The 20,551-nt window shown below is 35.5% G+C and overlaps 1 protein-coding gene across 1 annotated transcript in view; it reads right to left on the minus strand.

The window, feature by feature from the left end:
• Window positions 1-2,337: 2,337 nt before the first annotated feature.
• Window positions 2,338-20,551, minus strand: part of LOC144976648 (uncharacterized) — a 20,051-nt gene continuing 1,837 nt past the window's right edge. The window contains exons 2-13 of the mRNA XM_078920952.1: window positions 17,937-18,006; window positions 17,186-17,262; window positions 15,265-15,336; window positions 14,770-14,827; window positions 13,855-13,918; window positions 13,267-13,394; window positions 12,888-12,933; window positions 11,743-12,070; window positions 10,832-10,920; window positions 9,322-9,707; window positions 6,672-8,375; window positions 2,338-6,088 (exon numbers count right to left, since the gene is read on the minus strand). Coding sequence (XP_078777078.1) covers window positions 6,045-6,088; window positions 6,672-8,375; window positions 9,322-9,707; window positions 10,832-10,920; window positions 11,743-12,070; window positions 12,888-12,933; window positions 13,267-13,394; window positions 13,855-13,918; window positions 14,770-14,827; window positions 15,265-15,336; window positions 17,186-17,262; window positions 17,937-18,006 — 3,066 coding nt within the window. The 3' untranslated portion in view covers window positions 2,338-6,044. The remainder of the gene's footprint in view (window positions 6,089-6,671; window positions 8,376-9,321; window positions 9,708-10,831; window positions 10,921-11,742; window positions 12,071-12,887; window positions 12,934-13,266; window positions 13,395-13,854; window positions 13,919-14,769; window positions 14,828-15,264; window positions 15,337-17,185; window positions 17,263-17,936; window positions 18,007-20,551) is intronic.

Here is a 20,551-nt window from a genome sequence, read left to right on the forward strand (position 1 = left end):
TCTGGATACACTTTTATGCTCGTCGGAGAAGTATTTCATAAGGGCATCCGCCATTATTCCGATAGTTTAGAACCAGTTACCAAGTTACTATGCGTCATTACGAGAGAAGTGACGTCACGGCTGTTGAAGCCTAATGGGATCTCCATAATAGCAAAAATCAATCAAAAAGATTTGACATTAAAAAAAAAGAAAATACATTACAGGTTTATTATCTCATGCCAATGTTCTCATTATATCACTAGTGACATGTCTGAAATAAATTAGTCATAAATTGAAATGCAAGTTTGTATCCCACTGACTCCATAAGGGTTAATTTATAAATAAGAAATAAATTGCAAGAGTATCTTCATGCATCCTGCACCAAATTCTGAATGCGATTTATAAAATTAAATTCAAACTACACTGCAAAAAAACCCATCATTACAATGTAAGCTATTATTCTTAAGTACCGAACACACTCCAGTGAGTTAATGATGATATTATTATTAACAATAAAGAATTGCACGGTAGTCGATTACAATTTCTACCATATGAAAGCTGTTCAAAAATGTACCGTACATAAATAATTGTCCCAGTTTGTGATTGTCACACCGACTGTCAAATTTAATTCATTCCATGTTTTCTCGTTTTGCTTCTGGCGGTAGGAATTAAAAATTATGAAAATAATGGATTCTGTCTCGGTGGAAAATAGGAAAAGCTGTTGAAAGAGCAACTGAGGAAGTAATAATTGTGTCAGTCGGAAGGTGAAAATTTTGGATTTGCATTTTCTGAAAGAATATGCTCCCCGGAGCTTTTTAATCTTTATTTGAAGTAAATCGGGTGATTTTTCATGAAGTTATTGTCAGATGTATGGGAAATGTATCCAGCAAATTTTCTCAAATTTCATACTTTTTTCAACTTTACTAGCTGTAAAAAATATTTAGAAGTGAAATGAAGCTTTGATATTTCTCAAAGATGTAGAAAAAGGGTCGATTTAATCATTTATGACAAGAATTCATTTTTGATAAAAATTGACCTTCTAACTAAACTTGGCAATATCTCAGTTCAAACCTTTTCACCATCTGACTGATTATGTCATTCACTGTAATAATTATTATTGTTGTTGGGGGTAGGAGCGGGTGGAATTTTATGCAAGATTTTAATGTTAATACATTTAGGTATACTTTAAACTGTCTCAAGCACAATATAGGATTATTCTGAAATACCCTGATAAAACCATTTTATAATATAAAAATACTAATACACTAAAAAAAAAAATACAGACAAAATACTTGACACAGAACATTTTGAGCCAAAACCTTTTTTCAGCCAACACCACAAACAAGTAAAATAGTAATTCTTCACATAAAATCGGGAAAGGGGAAGGAAAAATGTGTATCGAAAAATTTGGCCAGAAAATTTGTCCTCCAAATATCGATCAAGTTAAATGATCCTCCTCTTGGCAAAACTCTAAAACCTGGGACTTCTCTCAGAGAGGATGTACGAAATATTTGGTCTTCAATCTGGTTTTTTAGTAATGTATTTATGATTTTAATTGTTGTTGGCTGAAGAAGGGTTTTGAGCCCGAAATGTTCAGTGTTTGGTATTTTGGTCTTTTTTAAAATCTGTTATATTCATTTTTGTTTTATTACTTTTTACAGTTCAATACTATGCAGAATCCACATCATCTCGCAGCTAAGTCCTCAATTCATCAACCATAAGGTGACTTCTACAAGTGTTCAATATATCACAATATCAAAACCTGATCAATCTCATTTATCTATGTATTCATTAAACTCATTATTTTAGGTTTAACAACAACAACAAAAAAAGATGTATGAATGTATAATTAAAAAGAAAGATTATTTTAAAATCACATTTTTGGGTACATCTTATGTTTCTTCCTCCCAAAGCATTTCAGTTTTGAGGTCTGTATGGAGAAAAAAACAAAACAAACAAAACAACTTTTTGGTTCATTTCTCACTTCAGCTCTCTCTGTGTGTGTGTGTGTGTGTGTGTGTGTGTGTGTGTGTGTGTGTGTGTTTGCATAGCAATGATTTTATGAAAAGGTGCAATATGCAGTATCCAATTTTTTTTATTTTAATTCACGAGTACAGTATATTGTTAATGCATTGATAGTATACAATTTAATATTTCACAATAGTTGTGAAATTACCAAGAGCTATTTCATATACAATGTAATCGTATCTGTATCAGCCAAACCAATATAAACTTGTGCAACCCTTTGCCTGTTATTCCTGGACATAAGAGCAACATTCCGTCATACAATCTTAAGTATCATAAAATATCAAAGACCGAAAGAGCTTTGAATAAAACTGAAACTAGAGTTTGTTGATATTAAATATATGATATGTGTGTTTATCCTAGTATAATTAAGTCGCTGTGTGGGCTATATCATCTAAGACTTAATCTTCCTGATTCAAAGTACTATCAAAATATATCACATGATTTCAGCTTGTCTCTCTTATTTAAAAATGCATCCCTTACTTGGTCTCTATCTTTCATTATTTATCTATTTATTCATTGTCTGCACATTTCTATTTATCATGTTATATTGACTCATTTACTTCCATCTATTATTGCTTCAGTTTCTTCACATTCCTACAAACCTTGAAACTTGCGGACGGAATGGATGGATCCATATTCTAATAATAAATACACTGTCGGAAAAATAAGTGTTACAAGTTGCAAAATATTATTTTAATTCCTATTACTACTAGCAACCTGCAAACTCCATGAATTGGACTTCAGACTGAAGCTCATACCAGCCAATCTATGCTGAAAAAAAAAATAGGAGTCAAACTAAAAAATAAAAAAAAAGGAGTCTGGGGATATTCATAAAAGTCTCTATTTAATCTTACAAACATTATTTCCTTTCATTTCACTATATATCCAATACTTTTATGAAAGTTGCCCAGCATCCTTTGATGAGTATTACCTAGTACCACAAAACTTTTAAAAGTTGCAATCACCATCATGAAAAGTCAGTTTCGCATTTTAATTTTTTTTTTTTTAACTTTTTATTTTGGTCAAGACATGATGGATGAAAAAAAATAATAATCGGAGTTTTCCATATTATGGCGGAGTACTCAAAAAGGAGAAGCAAAAAAACGGAGTAAATCCGATTTTATCGGGGTGCTTGGCTGCTATGGAAGCCGGATGTTACTGCGAAACATAATATTAGTACAATCTCGATCAATATGGTTTATTTCAAATTGGACACGGATCAAAGAACTACATGAAATTAATATAGCATTGATATCCCTTTCTTTTAAAAATCCCGCTATACATATATACATCTCTTCCCCTTTAGGTTCTTAGGAGTTTACGGTGCCTGAGTTATTTTATGGTCACTTCGGTGCCAAGGATTCAGGAGAAGAGAAATAAAATTGACCCGCTCTTACAACAGTCTAAAAAAAATTTGATTAGAAGATGAGTGCAAATTCAAACAATGTACAAAAGTATATATTTAAAAAAAAAATTTTCTCATGCATGGATGCAAGTAAGTAAGGCCAAAAAAAAAAGAGCATGAAATCCATTCCCTCCCAACAAATTGAAAAAGCCTGAAACGCATTTTTTAAAGGGACCTTTTCTGCCTCAGAACAGTTTTATGATGGGGTGATCTAGAAGTAAAATCCATCAGTGCTGATGGTGACAAAAAGTGAAAAAGTAGGAAAATGTTGAACGATTGCCTTTAAGCCCCAATTCTACTGCACTAAACCCCACTTTTAGAGCAATTGAGATGATAAACTATCATTGATACTCTAGCTAACTTCTGGAGAGTGGGAAACTGCACCTGTGTGTTCCACCACACATCAACTCTCTCATTGCCAGCACATTGTTTCGAGAAAATGTAATTTTAAAAAGGAGGAAATTCCTCCTCTGGACTCCAAAATCGCAGATTTCCGGGGATCCGAGGAAAACCATCAGCACTGATCCATTTCATAAAGCTGAAAATCTGAATTCAAACAGAAATCTTGCATCCATGCTCATGTCTAGTATGAAAGAATTTAAAATCCCACGCTGACTAGTTTTCATTAAACACTCGTACATCCCCTATCTTCATGGATTCTAGAATTCTACTTCAATTTAATCTCTTATTTTTGGGGGATAAATGGCACGATGCCTGATTTGCATATATATATATTATGTATATTCATTGATGATGAAGGCAGATGGCGAGTAGCAAGTCAATCCAAGTCATCTGGAAATGTGTAGTCGTCAACAAAGAACAAAGCATCAATTTTATAAATTAATCATTTCGTATCCTCTCATCCAAACACCTCACAAAAATTAGTCGTGCACATAAATAATATCTAGACTACTATCACACCTTTCACAGACGACAAATGTTAATGTCCTGATTATCGTGTTAGGTCATCACATTAAAATGATTTTTTTAAAAATCAACATGGAATTTTAATTGATACAAAAATAATCAGAAATTTTTTTTTTTTTTTATTTAAATAAAAATATTTCATCAAAATTATCAAGATATCAAAATTCTTCAGCCTAAATACCAACAATGGCTGTCACACTCAACAACTCTCTCCACCCTCGAATACAAATACTCAGAATTGAGTCGACTTCGAGTAACATTCAGAATCAGGTTCATAAATACGAAAAAAAAAAAAAAAATTAAAAAATTATTTTGAAAGGTAATTGTGACCTTTGGATCCTATCAGTCAAAAGTGTCTAGACTAGGCGTGACTGACATCAACGGAAAGTTGCTACCAATCGTTTTACAATTGACATTATTGTTGGCAGTAAATGAACGAATATGAGTAAATTACAAAACAGAAACATTCTTGTGTATCTGTCCCCAAATCACATTCTTGTGTATCTGTCCCCAAATCAACTTGAACTAATTCTGCAGCTTCATTCACTAAACAAGATTACACTAGTTAAAAAGGATGAACACGTGTCAACCTGTTGTTTAACTCCACACATGATCCATCATCTGAATCTGGTATTATGTCTGGATAGAGCTGATGCTAAAAATTAGACGCATTCGTAGGCAATTCAAAGCAAAACAAAAAGCTAGCTCTTCACTTCTCTTTGCCTCATTTACATGCCATTCATCTTCTACAGATCTGCCTCTGGCAACTAACTAAACCATTTGTATATTTTCTTCAAAAAATTCCTACTTCCGAGAAAAAAACAAACTTACTGAGCCCCAAAGCATGCATAATTTCCACCATTATTAAAATGATTTGAATGAAACCTTTAGAATACTTGAAATTAGATATCGTGTAATTCAATTTGGTCACATTTCTAATTCTGTATAAAACTTTTTTTAAAAACAACTGATTTGCATCTAAAGTCTTGTTTGAAAACCAAAATCAGGAGGGGAAACTCCGAATTTAGCCAAATTTGGCGATCAAAAAAAATCTGTACAATATACCAAGTTAACCATTGCAAGTGGCAAGTATGCATCATGGTCTAAATTATACATTCAAATAAAATTACTATACCTTAATAAGGAGAAAAAAATTAAAGTTTCAAAAACAAATAACTCAATTATTTTTTTTTTTAATTCATAAAAATTTTGACTTTGAATTCATTTTTGGCATATTCATTATCCCTTTGTCTGATCCAATCCAACTTAATACCAGACTGAATCATGGGTCAAATATATACACTATTCTAGGCTAAACACAACAAAATTTATAACATACTCACTCTCTTTCACACACACACACACACACACACACAAAATTTAAAAAATTGTTTAAAAAGTCCATATAGTATTTATTTAAAAAAAAAGAAAAAAAAAGAAAAAAAAAAAAGGCATATTCACCCGATTATCTTATCCTAGACTCGAACCTCCAACCAGAAACTCTCCGTTCGGCTTCACATTGTAACAACTAAAGACTAAATGGTGTATAAACCACATCATTATCACAGACCTGATGATCAAAACTTCAACAAGAGGAGGAGGGAAAAAAAAAAAAAAAGAAAGATTTAAAGGCATCCACAGCGATGACTAAATTTTGATGAAGAGGACAAACGAACGAACGAACGAACGAAATCTGGTCGTGGGGTCAATCGGAATCTGACTTGGGTTTGATGTTGAGTCTGAAAGAGTCTGAGGAAAAAGGTGGGGAAGAAAAACAAAACAAAAACAATTGAATACATGGTTGGTCAGATCTGGAATTTGATTTGAGCTTTTAAAAAAATTTAAAAATTGAATTTTTATATAGTGCAATATCCACTTAATATGCTCAATGCGCATACAAGGGGTCCCTAACCAACAGCAATATATGTAACATGCAGAACGAGACATGATGCCTGTTAGGGGATATTACAATTTTTTCCGACAGAGACAACACTGTTAACGGCCAGGTACTCATTTTACATCAGAGTACGGTGAGAGAATGTGAGTAAAGAGCCTTCTCCAAGGACTCAACTATGCGCCAAGCGAGGCTTTAACCCAGGACATTTCCGATCTGAAAGCGAGTGTCATACCACTAGACCACATAGCGCACATATGCAAGTCTGATAATCAAATGCAATAAAAGGCCTGATTTAGCAATGTTGTAATGGACAATATTTTGCGTCGGTTTGAGAGTATTTCCATTACAATGAGACCAAAACAATTTGGGTTATCAGGCCTGTCAGGCTACACATTATTCTTTTAATCTCTCTTTATAGAAATATGTTCTACTTACTCGTCATACTGTCCATGGCACTCTCCTTGCACTCATTAGCCTTGTGACCAGACGATCCACAATTGTAACAGGAATTTTTGCCACCAGTCTTTCCACCATTGTTACTACTGCTATTATTATTATTATTATTACTATTATTACCACCACCATTTCCGCCATTGCCAGATGCATGATGGGATAGGTTGCTATTATTACTATTATTATTATTACTACTATTACCATTGTTGTTATTGTTGCTATTATTATTGTGGTGTATGTGAGGGTTTGGATTAAACGCCTGGCTGCCATAGTAGAAAGGGGGCAACTGTCCCGAGGCCATGGGAAGCTGGAACCGTGCCGCCTGCAAGTGGTACACCTCCGGGGTGATCCCATTGGGGAAATGTTGCTGGAGGGAATTCTGTGGGTGGTGGTGATTGGCTGAATACGGAGGCATGGTGACCGATACGTTGCCAGAGATGTTGGGTATCATATACAATGGAGGGGGGACAAACATGGTCTGCTGCTGGTGAGGGTGGCTGGAGGAATCGCTGGTCACCACAATCTGTTTGGGAATTGTCGGTGGTGGAGGTGGTGGTGGCGCAACAAGGGGGGGACTTGGAGTGGCAGTCCCAGAACCTGGACCGGTCATATTTGGAATATGAGACAAAGTACCATTGTTACCACTATTATTATTGTTGTTGGTGTTGTTGCTGCTATTATTATTATTACTATTAGGGTGGCCAGTGGAGTTATTGGTGGGTTTGTTGTTGGCAGATGGGGTAGGAGCAGTTGTTTGACCTTCCTCATGCTGTCTCACTTCTAGTCCATCTGCCCCAATGTTTGTCTGATGGATGTAGGCCAATGGTTGAACCTGGTCTAGCTGGATCGAGGCTGAGGCAGTGACTGGAGAAGGCGAATGACTTGCTGTCGGCCCACCTGGTATGACTATTGGCTGTTGTTGTTGTTGTGGTGGTAGCCCAGGTGGGTGGGTAGGGGTTGTACTGGAGCTGGATACTGTTGTCATCACGCTGCGCGAGTGGGGCGGCATGAAATTTGGGCCAACCATGCCGGGCATGAACGGGATGGTAGCGATATTTCCTCCATTGTCCGCAGATGCCATTGCAGTGGGAGGCATCAAAGCCTGTCCCCCCGTCAACTGTTGAGGAGGACCGTTGTTTGTCGGTTGGGGCGTGTGGATGATGTAGGGGTGGTGGAGCATGGCGGAGTGGATGATCGGGTTCTTACTTATACTGGGCGCTGGTGGGGGTGGTTGAGAAGTCATGTCCAGGCATGGCATGTTCACGACATTTTTATGCATACGAGGACCCATATGAGTCGGCTGGGCTGACTTGAAACGATGCTGCTGTTGGTATGGGTGTTGTTGCTGCTGCTGATGGTGGTGGTGGTGGTGGTGGTGATGTTGCTGTTGTTGGTGCAATGAAGACAGTGACATGACAAAATTGGTAGGCATGTAAGAGTTCTCCGATCCAAACCCGTTGACCATCGTGACTGGTACCATGGGGGGAGTACTTGCCTCTCGGACCACAACCGCTTCATTAGCAACGACAGGAGCTGATACAGAAGTTGGCACACCCATCACCTTTCCTTTCTCAGGGATGCCAACGATGGAAGACGTGCTGTTTAGGACAGGTAGAGATACAGACTGTTGGGGTCGGTTAGGACCTCTCCCTCTATGAGTTGAAGACTCATTGTCAAAACTCTGACCTGTAGAAAGTAAAGGATGAAAATAATGTAACGACAAAAGAACCAAAGAGACAGTATTTAAAACAAAACAAACAAAAAAAAAAGTAAGAAAGAAAAATTTTATTTAAAAAAAAAAAAAAAAAATAATTACTATTCTGAACTACGTCGATTTCCATCCATGTCCATAACTGTTTTGGAATTTAATTACTTTTAGCTTTTGTCACATCACTCGACTGTTGGTATCAAGGCTGCCAAGTTCAAAAAGTCAAAATGAGAGACGGATAATAGGCCCAAACACACACGTACACACAAATACACACTGCCAATGTTAAATAGAGACAGTAGCGGAGAGTACACAATAATACAACTGATTGGATGTAGTTTAAAATATCTCGGTCATTGACCCTAGTATTGGAGGCATTATTATATAATAATACCTCGGCCATTGACCTTCCTAACATATAATATTATCCGGCACCAACTACATACACTATGAAGGGACTAATCAGACACACAAAATGTGAATTGAATGACCATAGAGGATGATATCACAGTCATGTTCTCCTACTCCTAACACTAATAGCTATCAACAACTGGCCTGAAATGTGGGCCTTGAGGCAGTGATGGGAGACCACGGGACAGTAGTCCCAAATGCGGGACACACTTGGAAGCCCTGTGTTATCATCATCTTTTTTGTTATATATGCCAGTGAGTGAGATGATCAATTCTATTATTCACATTCTAACAGATTAATTGTTGTAAATATTTTATATTGTTTTGCCAGCTGGAGATGGAAACGGTTTTGATGGTCTGATAATCCATCACAACACGACTAGGCTAACCAGAATTGATGCAATCTGCATAAAATGATTATTTTTGTTGCTGTTATTGAGGTCTTATTGACCTAGTGTTTTTTTTTTCTTCTTAATGAAGATGAAATGAACAAAGGTGTTTATCATATTCTCACCAATGACTTTGTCTTCCTCAGACCCTGAGCTGTCCACCTGCTGGTGATTTTTGACACTTCTATCCTCCAAGTAGACAGAGGTGGGTGAAGCCAGAGAGGACGGGGGAGAGTCCGGCAGAGAATTGATACCAGGACTCAACGATGGAGTGCAATGATCTGATACAGATGGCGAGCTGTTTTCCGCTCCCGAAGGGAAGAGGGACTGAATGGCAGCGTTTTGAGAGGACATAAAGTGATATTGGTGCTGAACAGCGGCAGCATCTGGAGGAGACAACGGCGCCACAATGCCTTGCCAGGTGGGATAGGAATGCATCATTCTCTCTGGTTTGTTGTTTGAGCCTGGAGCCTGTGTTTGTATCATACCGTTCATGTCATGTAGACTGTGCCTGAGGGATTAGAAAAGCAATTTCCAAATTGTCTGGTGAGTTGTGGCATCCATTTAAACAGTAAAAGAAATGAAAAGGAAAAAAAAAAATGATGTGACAAACCACTTTCACAATAAAAAGAGAAGTTATGTCGTATCTTAATACAAATGATGCTTGCTTTAAGCAGGGTTGCCAATTCAAGAGGGAAAAATTGACTGAACTTTTATGCAACCACATAGACACTGACCGCTGTCTGAGCGCTGAACTCTAGTAGAATGACATTATCTACTTACTTTTTTTTTTCTTTCACAGGTGATTGGAAAATATACTGAGTGTTTACAACATAATGAATTCCGCAAATATACGGAAAATTGGCAACCATGTTTAAGCTTGAAGAAATAAATGACAATAGCCAAATGGAATTGGAAGTTTCAATTTTTATTCATGAAGACAGATAAGTGGATGTTTTGGGTTTCCCCTTTGTCAACAAAACATAATGAATAAAATACTAATGACAAATGAGAGATGATCTCTCATTTGTCTTTAGTGTTTTGTTCGTCTTATTTTGTTGTCAAGGGAGAACTCCGAAAAGACCAAGTGATCTGATTTCGTTAACTAAATTGCAAAAGTTCCATATGACTTTTGTTATTTATGGTAAATGAAGGAATCACAACGCATACTCTTATACCTTAACCAAATGTGTGAGTTAGGTAGGACTGTCGTGTCGTATCTAAACTTGAAACAAATTGTCAGACTGAGAAAAATGTCGTTTATTTTCACAGCCCCAAAATTTTGGAACTCCATTCTTTCCCCCGAAAACAAATCTTTTACTCACACTACCCTATCACAAAAACTCTGGTATAAAATGAGTACCTGGTTGACATCAGCATTGTCTCTGTCCAAAAAAATTATGATAGCGCCTTACAGAGGCATGTCTGGTCTTACATGCTAAGCATTGCTGATGGCATGGAACTCCTTGTAAAGACCTCTCAACAAATTAAGTGGATATTGTGCTAGTTAAAAGTTCAAGATTTCTTTTGTTAGGTTTTTTAAATATTTTTTTTTGGACACAATCGGACACTTTGGACACTTTTTGGGCGCACTCGATATTTGTTCATATGGGCAAAACATGAAATTGTTCTCACTTTTGTTGATCCAGCCGGGACTGAAGTTTGATTTGAGCATCTGGAGGAAGGCCAATTTTGGTCATCTCCTCTGTGGTCATTGAAGAAACCTGTGTAAGAAGAGCAATGGAGAAAAATAATTTGTTGTTATTGAGGAATGCGACATTGATTACAATTGTGCTCTCTCACACACTTGCCAACTTTTCAAAGACAAAATTAGGGAAAATATTTTGTAATGAAGATGATATAGCTAGCTGCTGTTCGCTTTGATGTTGCAGCTTCTGCTGTTGGTGAGGCTGATGACAGGTTTTCTGGAACAGTAAAACCCAATCAAAAGCGGGAAAATAGCTGGACATTGATGAAACTGGGAATTTCCCCAATAAAATTGGAGTACTTAGAAGGACTGCTACCCTCAAATTTTTTTAAATTTTTTTTTGTAAAGATGAGGACATGTAATTCACCTCCCTCAAACTTTGCTGTTGTCTCCCTTGATACACAAAATGGCAAAACTATGGGATTAAACCGCAGTTAACGAAAAAAAAAACAAAAAAAAAAAAATAACAATATCTAAAAAGATGAATCTTAAATTACCTGAAAATGGTTAGGTCACTGAGAGCCGATTGTATAAGTAATTTTTTTTTTTTAATGACAACCAGTAATTAGATATTATTTTGATGAAATTGGTAGGTTTTTTTCCTCAAGCCTTTGTCAACGAGAATGCCCCCGCCCTCCCCCCCAAAAAAAAAAGGAAAATCAAATTCTTATTAATTATCCGAAATTATGGTAGCGGTAGGTATGTATGTATAAAAAGTGTTTTTTTTAATTTTGTAATTTAACAAATTATAGAGAACCCATACCATCCAATGTAAAATGGAGGTTTTTTTCTCTACAAGTTGCATTACAAAACAATCCCCATGAATTCAATAACCCACCTCGTGTAGAGTGTAACCAGCCAGGATTTTGGAGTACTTCTCTAGATCCAGGAGCCTCAACAACTGAACAGTTTCAACAGGGGTACGGGACTCGGCTATCGCATCGACCACAACCTGCTGTTGTTGTAGTCCTCCTCCATGCTTGGCGTTCATGTGAACGGCGCCTTTGTCAGTGTCGGGAATGACGGTCCTTGCATTTTTGTTGTTGTTGATTGTTACACTGGGTGAGGAGGATCTGCTATTGGACGGGGAGGTGGTGGACGAGGACAGGCCGGTGGGCGGAGCTGTAATCATACTCAACGTGGGTGGGTGGGATAAGTACTGAACCCTGAAAATATAAAAGAAGAAAGAAAATATAAAAGAAAGAAAAAAAAACAAAACAAATAAAAGAATCCTTCTGGAACCAGACCTGCAAAATATTTCAAACGTTTCATTTCGATTTTCCACATCTTCAATAGGTAACATGGAAATTGAAAATCACTGTACGTGTCGGTGCACGACATAATCAGTCGGAAGATGAAAATTTTGGATTTGCTGGTTTTTTGGGGCTTTTTTTTCATTTTATGAAAGAATATGCTCCCCAGAGCATTTTAATCTTTAAATGAAGTAAATCGGGTGATTTTTCATGAAGTTATGGTCAGATGTACGGGAAAGGTATCCAGCAACTTTCCTCAAATTTCATACTTTTTCAACTTGACAAGCTGTAAAAAAATATTTAGAAGTGAAATTAAGCTTTGATATTTCCCAAAGATGTACAAAATGGGTTGATTTGATCATTTATGACAAGAACTCATTTTTGATAAAAATTGACCTTCTAATAAATTAAACTTGGCAATATCTCAGTTCAAACCTTTTCACCATCCGACTCATTATGTCATTCTCACTGTAACATATCAGAGGAAAAATGACGAATGAAACTGAAAGGAGTCACGTCTATCTATAAATAGCATGATTTTCTAAATTTAAAATAAAAGTATTTTGGACTGTCTTTGATTTGTGATCAGGTTAGGCTGTAATCCAATAAAATAAAAAATAATGTATTTTGGCAGGATACATTTAACAAACAGAAAATTTGAACATAAAATATTTCACATATTTAAGCTTAGTAGCAATTGCAGCTGGTCAAGTGTGATATATTGTCTTACCTGAGACCATCAGGATAGTGACCAAAAAATCGGTTTTCATGAATATCTGAAATTGCAAGAAGGTAAAATGCATTGATAATCACATATGTGGAATAAAAACAATAAATATAAGCCATTCAAAAAAAAAAAAAGTGAATATGTTTCTCTCTCTGTCTTGATAAAATTCATTTAAAAGATTTTAATAGCGTTATTCTTATAATTATTATTTAAAATTTAATTAAATTTATTTTTTAATTAAAAAAAATTGTCATTATTATCTAAATGCCAATCCGTGTCTTAAGGTTTAAAGGTTTTGTATTAAAAACTCATCAATATATAAACATTGCCAATGTTTCAATCAATCAAAGCACAAAGTGCAGCTGGAAAGTTGAATACTTACATGGAGGGTAATAGATAGGATGACTAAAAGAAGGAGACATTTGGGTGGGAACCGGAAGTGGTTTCCCATTCTGAAAGGCTTGGGTAAGAATATCACAAGCAAGGATGTTTTGAGCTTTGGATAATTCACTGAAATGGACAAAAAAAAAATCAATTTCAAAATAACCTTAAGGATAACTTGGAAATAGATGGTGTCTTTTTTTATCGGTAAACTTGTTGAATATCTCACACTATAAAAATAATGAATGAATAAAGAGTGGAACGAGATAATCCGTTTTATCCAGAAAAGGTGAAATAAACATCTTAGACAAAATCCTGGAACATTCTCCTCTCTACCCCCTATTGTTTAAAAAAATGATAATTTCTATAATGCAGTCTCTCACCATATTCAGGTGTAAAATAAGTATCTGGCTGAAAACCTGCAGATTTGTAAGCTGATCAAATCTTTTTTATATCAATATCCAGAAATCAGCTCATGGCTTTAGAGCTAAAAATAAAATTGAAGCTTAACCTAAATTAATAAACATGAAAAATACAAAAAAATTTATCATAAAGAAAAATGAAATCAAATTGTCAGAATTATTGTTACCTGAAATAGGAATTTAATGTTGAAATCTTTTCTTCTCTACTTTCATGACGGTATCGACGCTGACCTGAGTAAGAAAAAGCAAAAGTACTTTCTGAAATATCTGACAATGTTGTTTTTTAAAAATATAGTCATTTATAAAAATAATATCTATAAAATACATAAAACAAAAAGAAGACTGAACGGTAACAGCAATCAGAGAAATGACACAACAACCCTGTGAAATCACAGCTGCCAGTTTTACAGAGATGTTTGGTCTGAAAGGTCAAGTCTTTCCAGGGCTGCCATCTCAACAAGAAAGATGACTGTTTAGCAAATTGTTTATGTTTTTGTTTTTAAAGGGTTTTACAGTGCTTGCAACACATTTAGGTTATATCAGCGCCAGTAAAAAGAAGAAAATGGGATAATAAAAAGTTCTAGAATTACTGTTAAAGCACCCAAGAAAAAGTAAGACATAGGGGAGCATACCACCAATGTACTTAGTTTGAGATCACCTATAAGTCTCATCCGGACACAAACACAAAATCCAGCAAAGAGGAATACACTCAAATGCTTACATTATACATTCAAAATAACAAATATAATAATACATAACAGAGAGATGATTTACAAGGAAAAAAATATCATCTCCCAAAAAATAACTTGCATTTGACTGTTTCCATCCCAGCTAGGACTCCGGCCAGGGTCAGGACAAAACCAAGTAACCTCATTCCAAGACAAAGACAGAAAGCATGTTGGAAAACAGATAAAAGGGGATAGAAGACACAGTATGTACTTCCCTGCCCACTATGGGAGGTCAGGAACCCCACCCAGCTAGCAAAATGTGGTAACAAAAAAAACAAAAAAAAAAAAAAAAGAATTTGAAAGTATGAAGAGGAACGAGAAAACGATTAAGGATAATAATTTAACAACGAATACCTGGATAACTTGGAAACAGATGTTGTAATCTTTTCTCTTCAGGAAACTTGTTGAATATCTGGCAGAATAAAAATAATGAATAAATAAAGAGTGGGATGAGATAATCAGGAAAAGGTGAAATGAACATCTTAGAAAAAATCCTTAAACAATAAACTCCCCATTACTTAAAGTTGGACGAAAAAAGAAAAAAAAAAGAAAGAAAAAGAAAAAAATCAAAAACATTACAAAATTTTAGAAATGCTCTCTCTCTCACCTTATACAGGTGTAAAATAAGTACATGTGTTGTCTCTGTTGAAAAGAGATTATTACAATACCATATGTCTAGCATGTAAAGTTTTGCAGTCAACGTGGGGATCCCTTGTAAAGTGCTTTTCTTTTAATTTAAAGAGAAGAGTAGCATATGCATGAATTCTCAATTTTCCAACAATCCAAAAACAAAACAAACAAAAAAAAAAAGCAACAAAATCATTCTAAAATGCTTCAAAATGGACATACCTGATGGTGAAGGTTTTGTAACTCTTTATGCTTCATAAAGTGCTGAGTTAAATCGCCATTGGACCAAGCAGCCTGTAACAAAATAAGTTGATTAAACTGTAGCAAAAATGGTTCAGAAAAGAAAAAAAAAAGTGGGGGTGGGGAGGGGGTAAGGGAGGGAGAGAGAGAGAGAGAGAGAGAGAGAGAGAGAGAGAGAGAGAGAGAGAGAGAGAGAGAGAGAGAGAGAGAGAGGAGAGAGAGAGAGAGAGAGAGAGAGAGAGAGAGAGAGAGAGAGAGAGAGAGAGAGAGAGAGAGAGAGAGAGAGAGAGTAAAAAGAAAATATTGACAGCAGCTCTAAATCTTAATTTGCTTAAATCTGACGAAATATTTGATTATTTTTACCAGAACTGAACAGTGTGACTCTGCAGTGACCTGAAAGTCTGGTGGGTCAGTGTCGCATCACACTTTCCACTAAGTTTATAAAATAATTAAACCTACAGCTATGCATCTATACTTATATAGACCTTACTTAACAATGGGAGAAACAAGTCTGAAAGAATTCAAGTCTCGTCATCAAAGGATTAAATATTATTTCAAAAACAAACAAAAAATACAAAAACTACTAATTACTAAACAGGAATTGCCATTTCTGGACAATGAAGATCATATTATTACTTAACTCAAAAAATCTGTCAAGTTGGGGGAAAAAAAGCTGATACGTGAAATAATATAAGTGCAATGATCAAACTCAGTTTCCAGTTCCATGGGCCTAATCTAGAGCTGCCTATTTGAAAATCTAAAAATTCATAGTTTTTAGGATATAAAAGTAGTAGTTGCTATAGTTAACTTTATAGACAGTTTACCCTCACAACGATTAAATAACGATTCAAAATCCTTTAAATTACGTTCTCTGGCATCACCTTTTATAGTCAATAAGTTTTAATGACAGAGATGCTCAGGAAGTTCTGAAATGGGCACGATCTATATTACATTTCCATGTGCTCGAGGTCATTGGTCACATTGCAAAGCGTGCTCAAAATGACCCACATAGTGAAAAGTGTTCACAGATTAAGAATAACCAACGTTACAATTGGTCATTTTGCTCAGCATGACTCATGGGTATGTTTACAACTTTCATAAACAAAGCAGCGTGCTTAGATAAATTGAGAAATCTTCAATCGTTGTACAATAACAAATCATGTGATCGATGACTGGGTTGGACGAAAACATGAACCAAAATTTCGAAATTCTACTAATTTTTCCTTGTAGACGGCAGGTCTGTTTGTTTTTGTTTTTAAGGGTTTTACTGCGCTTTCAACGCATTTGTTTTTGTTTTTAAGGGTTTTACTGCGCTTGCAACACATTTAGGTTATATCAGCGCCAGTAAAAAGGAAGAAAATGGGATAGTAAAAAGTTATAGAATTACAATAAAAGCACCCAAGAAAAAGTAAGACATAGGGGAACTGGGAACAAATAGGGATCAGATGTAGATTCCAGGAGCAGACCACCAATGCACTTAGTTTGAGATCACCTAAAAGTCTCATCCAGACACAAGCACAGGTCCCAACTAAGAGGAATACACTCAAATGTTTACCAATCATTTAATATAATATGTAAACTCAACATAATACAATGCATAACAGATGATTTACAAGGAAAAAAATATCATCTCCCAAAACTATAACTATACATTCGACTGTTTCCCTCCCAGCCAAGGAGCTCCGGCAAGGATCAGGACAAAACTAAGTAATCTCATTCCAAGACAATGACAGGAAACAATTGGGAAACGGTATGGGGGGGATAGAAGACACAGCATGTACCTCCCTGCCCACTATGGGAGAGAGGGCAGGTCTGGCCTAACCACTAAAGTCTACCTATAAAATGTAAACGAGGCAGTAGTAATGCTTCTGAGAAGTGAGAGAATGCAGTGATTAAAACTTACATGTATTTCATAGTCAGGCCCAGATTTCTTGTTCTGAACTTCATCGCGTATGCCTTTGACATATATGGAAGTAATGCCTGAAAGTAATAAAAAAAATGTTTCATTGTATGTAAAATAACGCAGCGATATTATAATTATAAAGCATAAACAATTCTAACAACACTTCCTGTCAAAGCCATCGTGAATTAAATTTATGTTGATAAAAAGTTCACGAGAGCAAACAAAGACAAAAAAATAAGACAAAAATTATTTTTAAAAATAACATTTATAGAATAAAAATTCAAACCTATTGAACACCAAAATCTTGTAATGTTACATTTATACATGATAGAAGCCTACAGTTTTGAGGACGATACATAACAATCAGTGTGAGGAATTTCCCTTTTTCCTCACCAATTTCAAATTGTATATCAAACCATTATTATTGTTCAAATTGGTAACATGGGACTAATGTAAAGCGTTTTATAAATTCACAAAATAATAACAATGAGATTTTGACTATGTCTGTCTACTAAACAAACATAATATGCATGTTAAAAAATTTTAAATATCATTTTGAAGAGAAAAAAGAAAAGCAATTTTATCTTTTTCAAATTTTAATGAAACTTGCAATTTTGCAACCACTATATTACAATAGAAGTTAAAATGAGAGAACTCAAATAAGCAATTTTTTTATCTTTTTAAAATTATTAATGAAACTTGCAATTTTGCAGCCACTATAATAAAATAAAAATGTAAATGAGGTTGTCACCTTTAGAAAGTCTACACGATGTTGGAACAGAGGGACATGTCTGGAAATTCTTTGGATATGCTGGGTTAGCCTGAAAATTAGAATTAAAGGTGAAAAATAAATAAATATTTACATGGTAAAATGAAAGAACTTCTGTAGTTTCACAGTACTTTTATTATATTACTTAATCTTTTAGTCATTATGGACTTTCAATTAGTTCCAATGTCCAGAAAAATTACTTTTTAAGATGAGTTTCAGTTTTATAAGTGGTGTGATTTTTCTAATTTCCAAAAACAATTCGCTGGGTCAGTTGTCGTTTCCGAATCCGGCAGACCCCATTATTACTTTCCATGTTTCCCCATCAGTTTCGATATTGCAAGTGATGGCAAACATTATGATTCATCAGGTTACTTAGGTCTGTAGTTAGGATTGAGGGGGTCTGATCCTTTCCCCCCCCCCCCCCACCCCTCCAGATATTTTAATATCCCCTCTTTAGGCGTGCTGTGAAACTACGAAAGTCCTTCCAAAAAGTATTCACGATCGTATCTCTCCAATATGGGATTTTCCAGCCTATTAGACCTGTAATTGAGCTCTATCAAAATTGACTGAAACTGAAACTCTTCGTAATTCGTCGTAGCGGTAAAATCCAAAGAATCAAAATGAAAGGTAAACAGCAAGCTCACTTGAGCAAAGCAATGGCAGAAAACTAATTTGCGTGGGAATTAATTAGGCTACTTACAATTGTTCCTTATAATTAGGTACCCAATCAGTGAAGAAACTTAGAAACGGTCAACCAGATTGTTTACAACATGAGGCAATCGAGATGTGCTTGTAGCAATCATTTAACTTTCGATTTGAAGGTGTCTACATAACGAACTTCCGGTGTTCGAATTTTTCTTTTTCATAGTTTTCCTGTCCTTCAAGTAAATGTGGTCAATTTTGGCTTAGACGAAACAGTGAAATTGATCGCTTGGCGGCTCAGTTAAAATTGGCTACGACAGGTTTGGAAAGTGAAAAAATAATTTCACGAAGGCTGTGTGAAAATACACTGGGGTGCGTTCAGACACGGCAATTCTAAAAAGCGTCACTTAGCCTTGGCAATATATCCATCGTTAATATAAACGGCCCATGAGCTATGCGTGACGCTGTGGAACATTCCTAATTACAGTCAATCGACTACGATTCATGAATTCTTTCTTTATTCAATTCTTTCTTCCCTTTTTAAAAATATTTGAATTTGACGAATTGACTGATTTCAGTTAATTGACTGAGAATTACAGGTCTAGCCTATCTCACAGGGTAAAAATAAGCCTTTACTCATTTACTGTGCCTTTAAGTTTTAGGTGAATATTTGATCAATTATTGGTACAACACCAACATGCATATATAGCGATATACCAGTTTTTTTTTAACATTTCTTCGGGTGTAGAGTATAGGAATGATGCTGGAGCTGGAAACTGATGCAAGTCACTTTACAAATCTTTAAAGTTGGCGGGAGACCCCTCGAACCTCCCCTTCTGGTCTTGTTTTTTTTTTTGGGGGGGGGGGGGGGGGTCGCATTTTGTCAGTTTGTTTACAAAGGAGATCCGCCATTTTGTTTGCAAGGTGAAGGCTCCCCATTAGCCCATCTCATATCTTTTCGTTGTTATCTTCTTACTTTTCAGGGAGGGAAATCCCCTGAACCCCACACCTTTTACCACTTTGAGTCTAAATAAACTTTTAAAATTTATTTTGTTGACCAGCTTGTTGGAAAATAACCTTTCAATCTATAGCGGAAGGATATTATTCCACCAGAATATAAGCAACAAAAAAACCCCCATAAAAAAACAATTATAATACACTAATAATTAGAAACTTGTGCTTGAAAAATAATGCCATTTTCACGTTCAGCCACTCAAACTACATACAAATATGATATTTTATAAGTGATCATAGATGTTGGTGTTTTCTGAAATTGTCAAAATATATTAGGGTAGCAATCATGTATATGATATTCCCAAACACTTGTACTTGTATTAATTAATCATAATTTAGCACCATGAAAACATTAATAACTATGGTACGAATAATTATACAACTCTCTATAGTCATTTCCAACATGAGATTATTGTAACATACAAGTCAACAGACTAAATACTATTATCATTATTATTACCATTTTATTATTATTATGATGACAATGAATAAACAATAAGTGTCACCTCTCCAATGCAGAGACGACTCCAGCAGCTGATGATGAGAACAATATGATTTATCGATTTATACAACAACAGGGCAGTGTGTCGGTGAGAGAGAGATGAAAGAGAGAAAGAGACAGAGTGAGGACTAGTTGTGTTTTACGCCAAGTGATGAATCCATCGTATCTCACTTCTCTAACACCACCATGCAATCCTGTTTTAAAAGTTAGTGACCCGTCCCCTCTCCGCCTTTACCACAACTATATCCCACAATTTGTGCACCACATAAAGTAACACTATACATCACTCTATTTGCACAGCACAGGCCTGCCAAAATATTGAGAACTTAGATCTATAAATATAAATATATGAGCCACGCCTGTACTGTACTGTAAATTTAGTTATGAATTGCAGGTCCCCGCTTGTAAATGCTCACAGTGTAGGGGCCTAAATAGGCAC

This window comes from Berghia stephanieae, chromosome 7 (genome assembly GCF_034508935.2).
Source record: "Berghia stephanieae isolate SIO BIC M18660-M18661 chromosome 7, UCSD_Bste_1.3, whole genome shotgun sequence".
Lineage (NCBI taxonomy): Eukaryota > Metazoa > Mollusca > Gastropoda > Nudibranchia > Aeolidiidae > Berghia > Berghia stephanieae.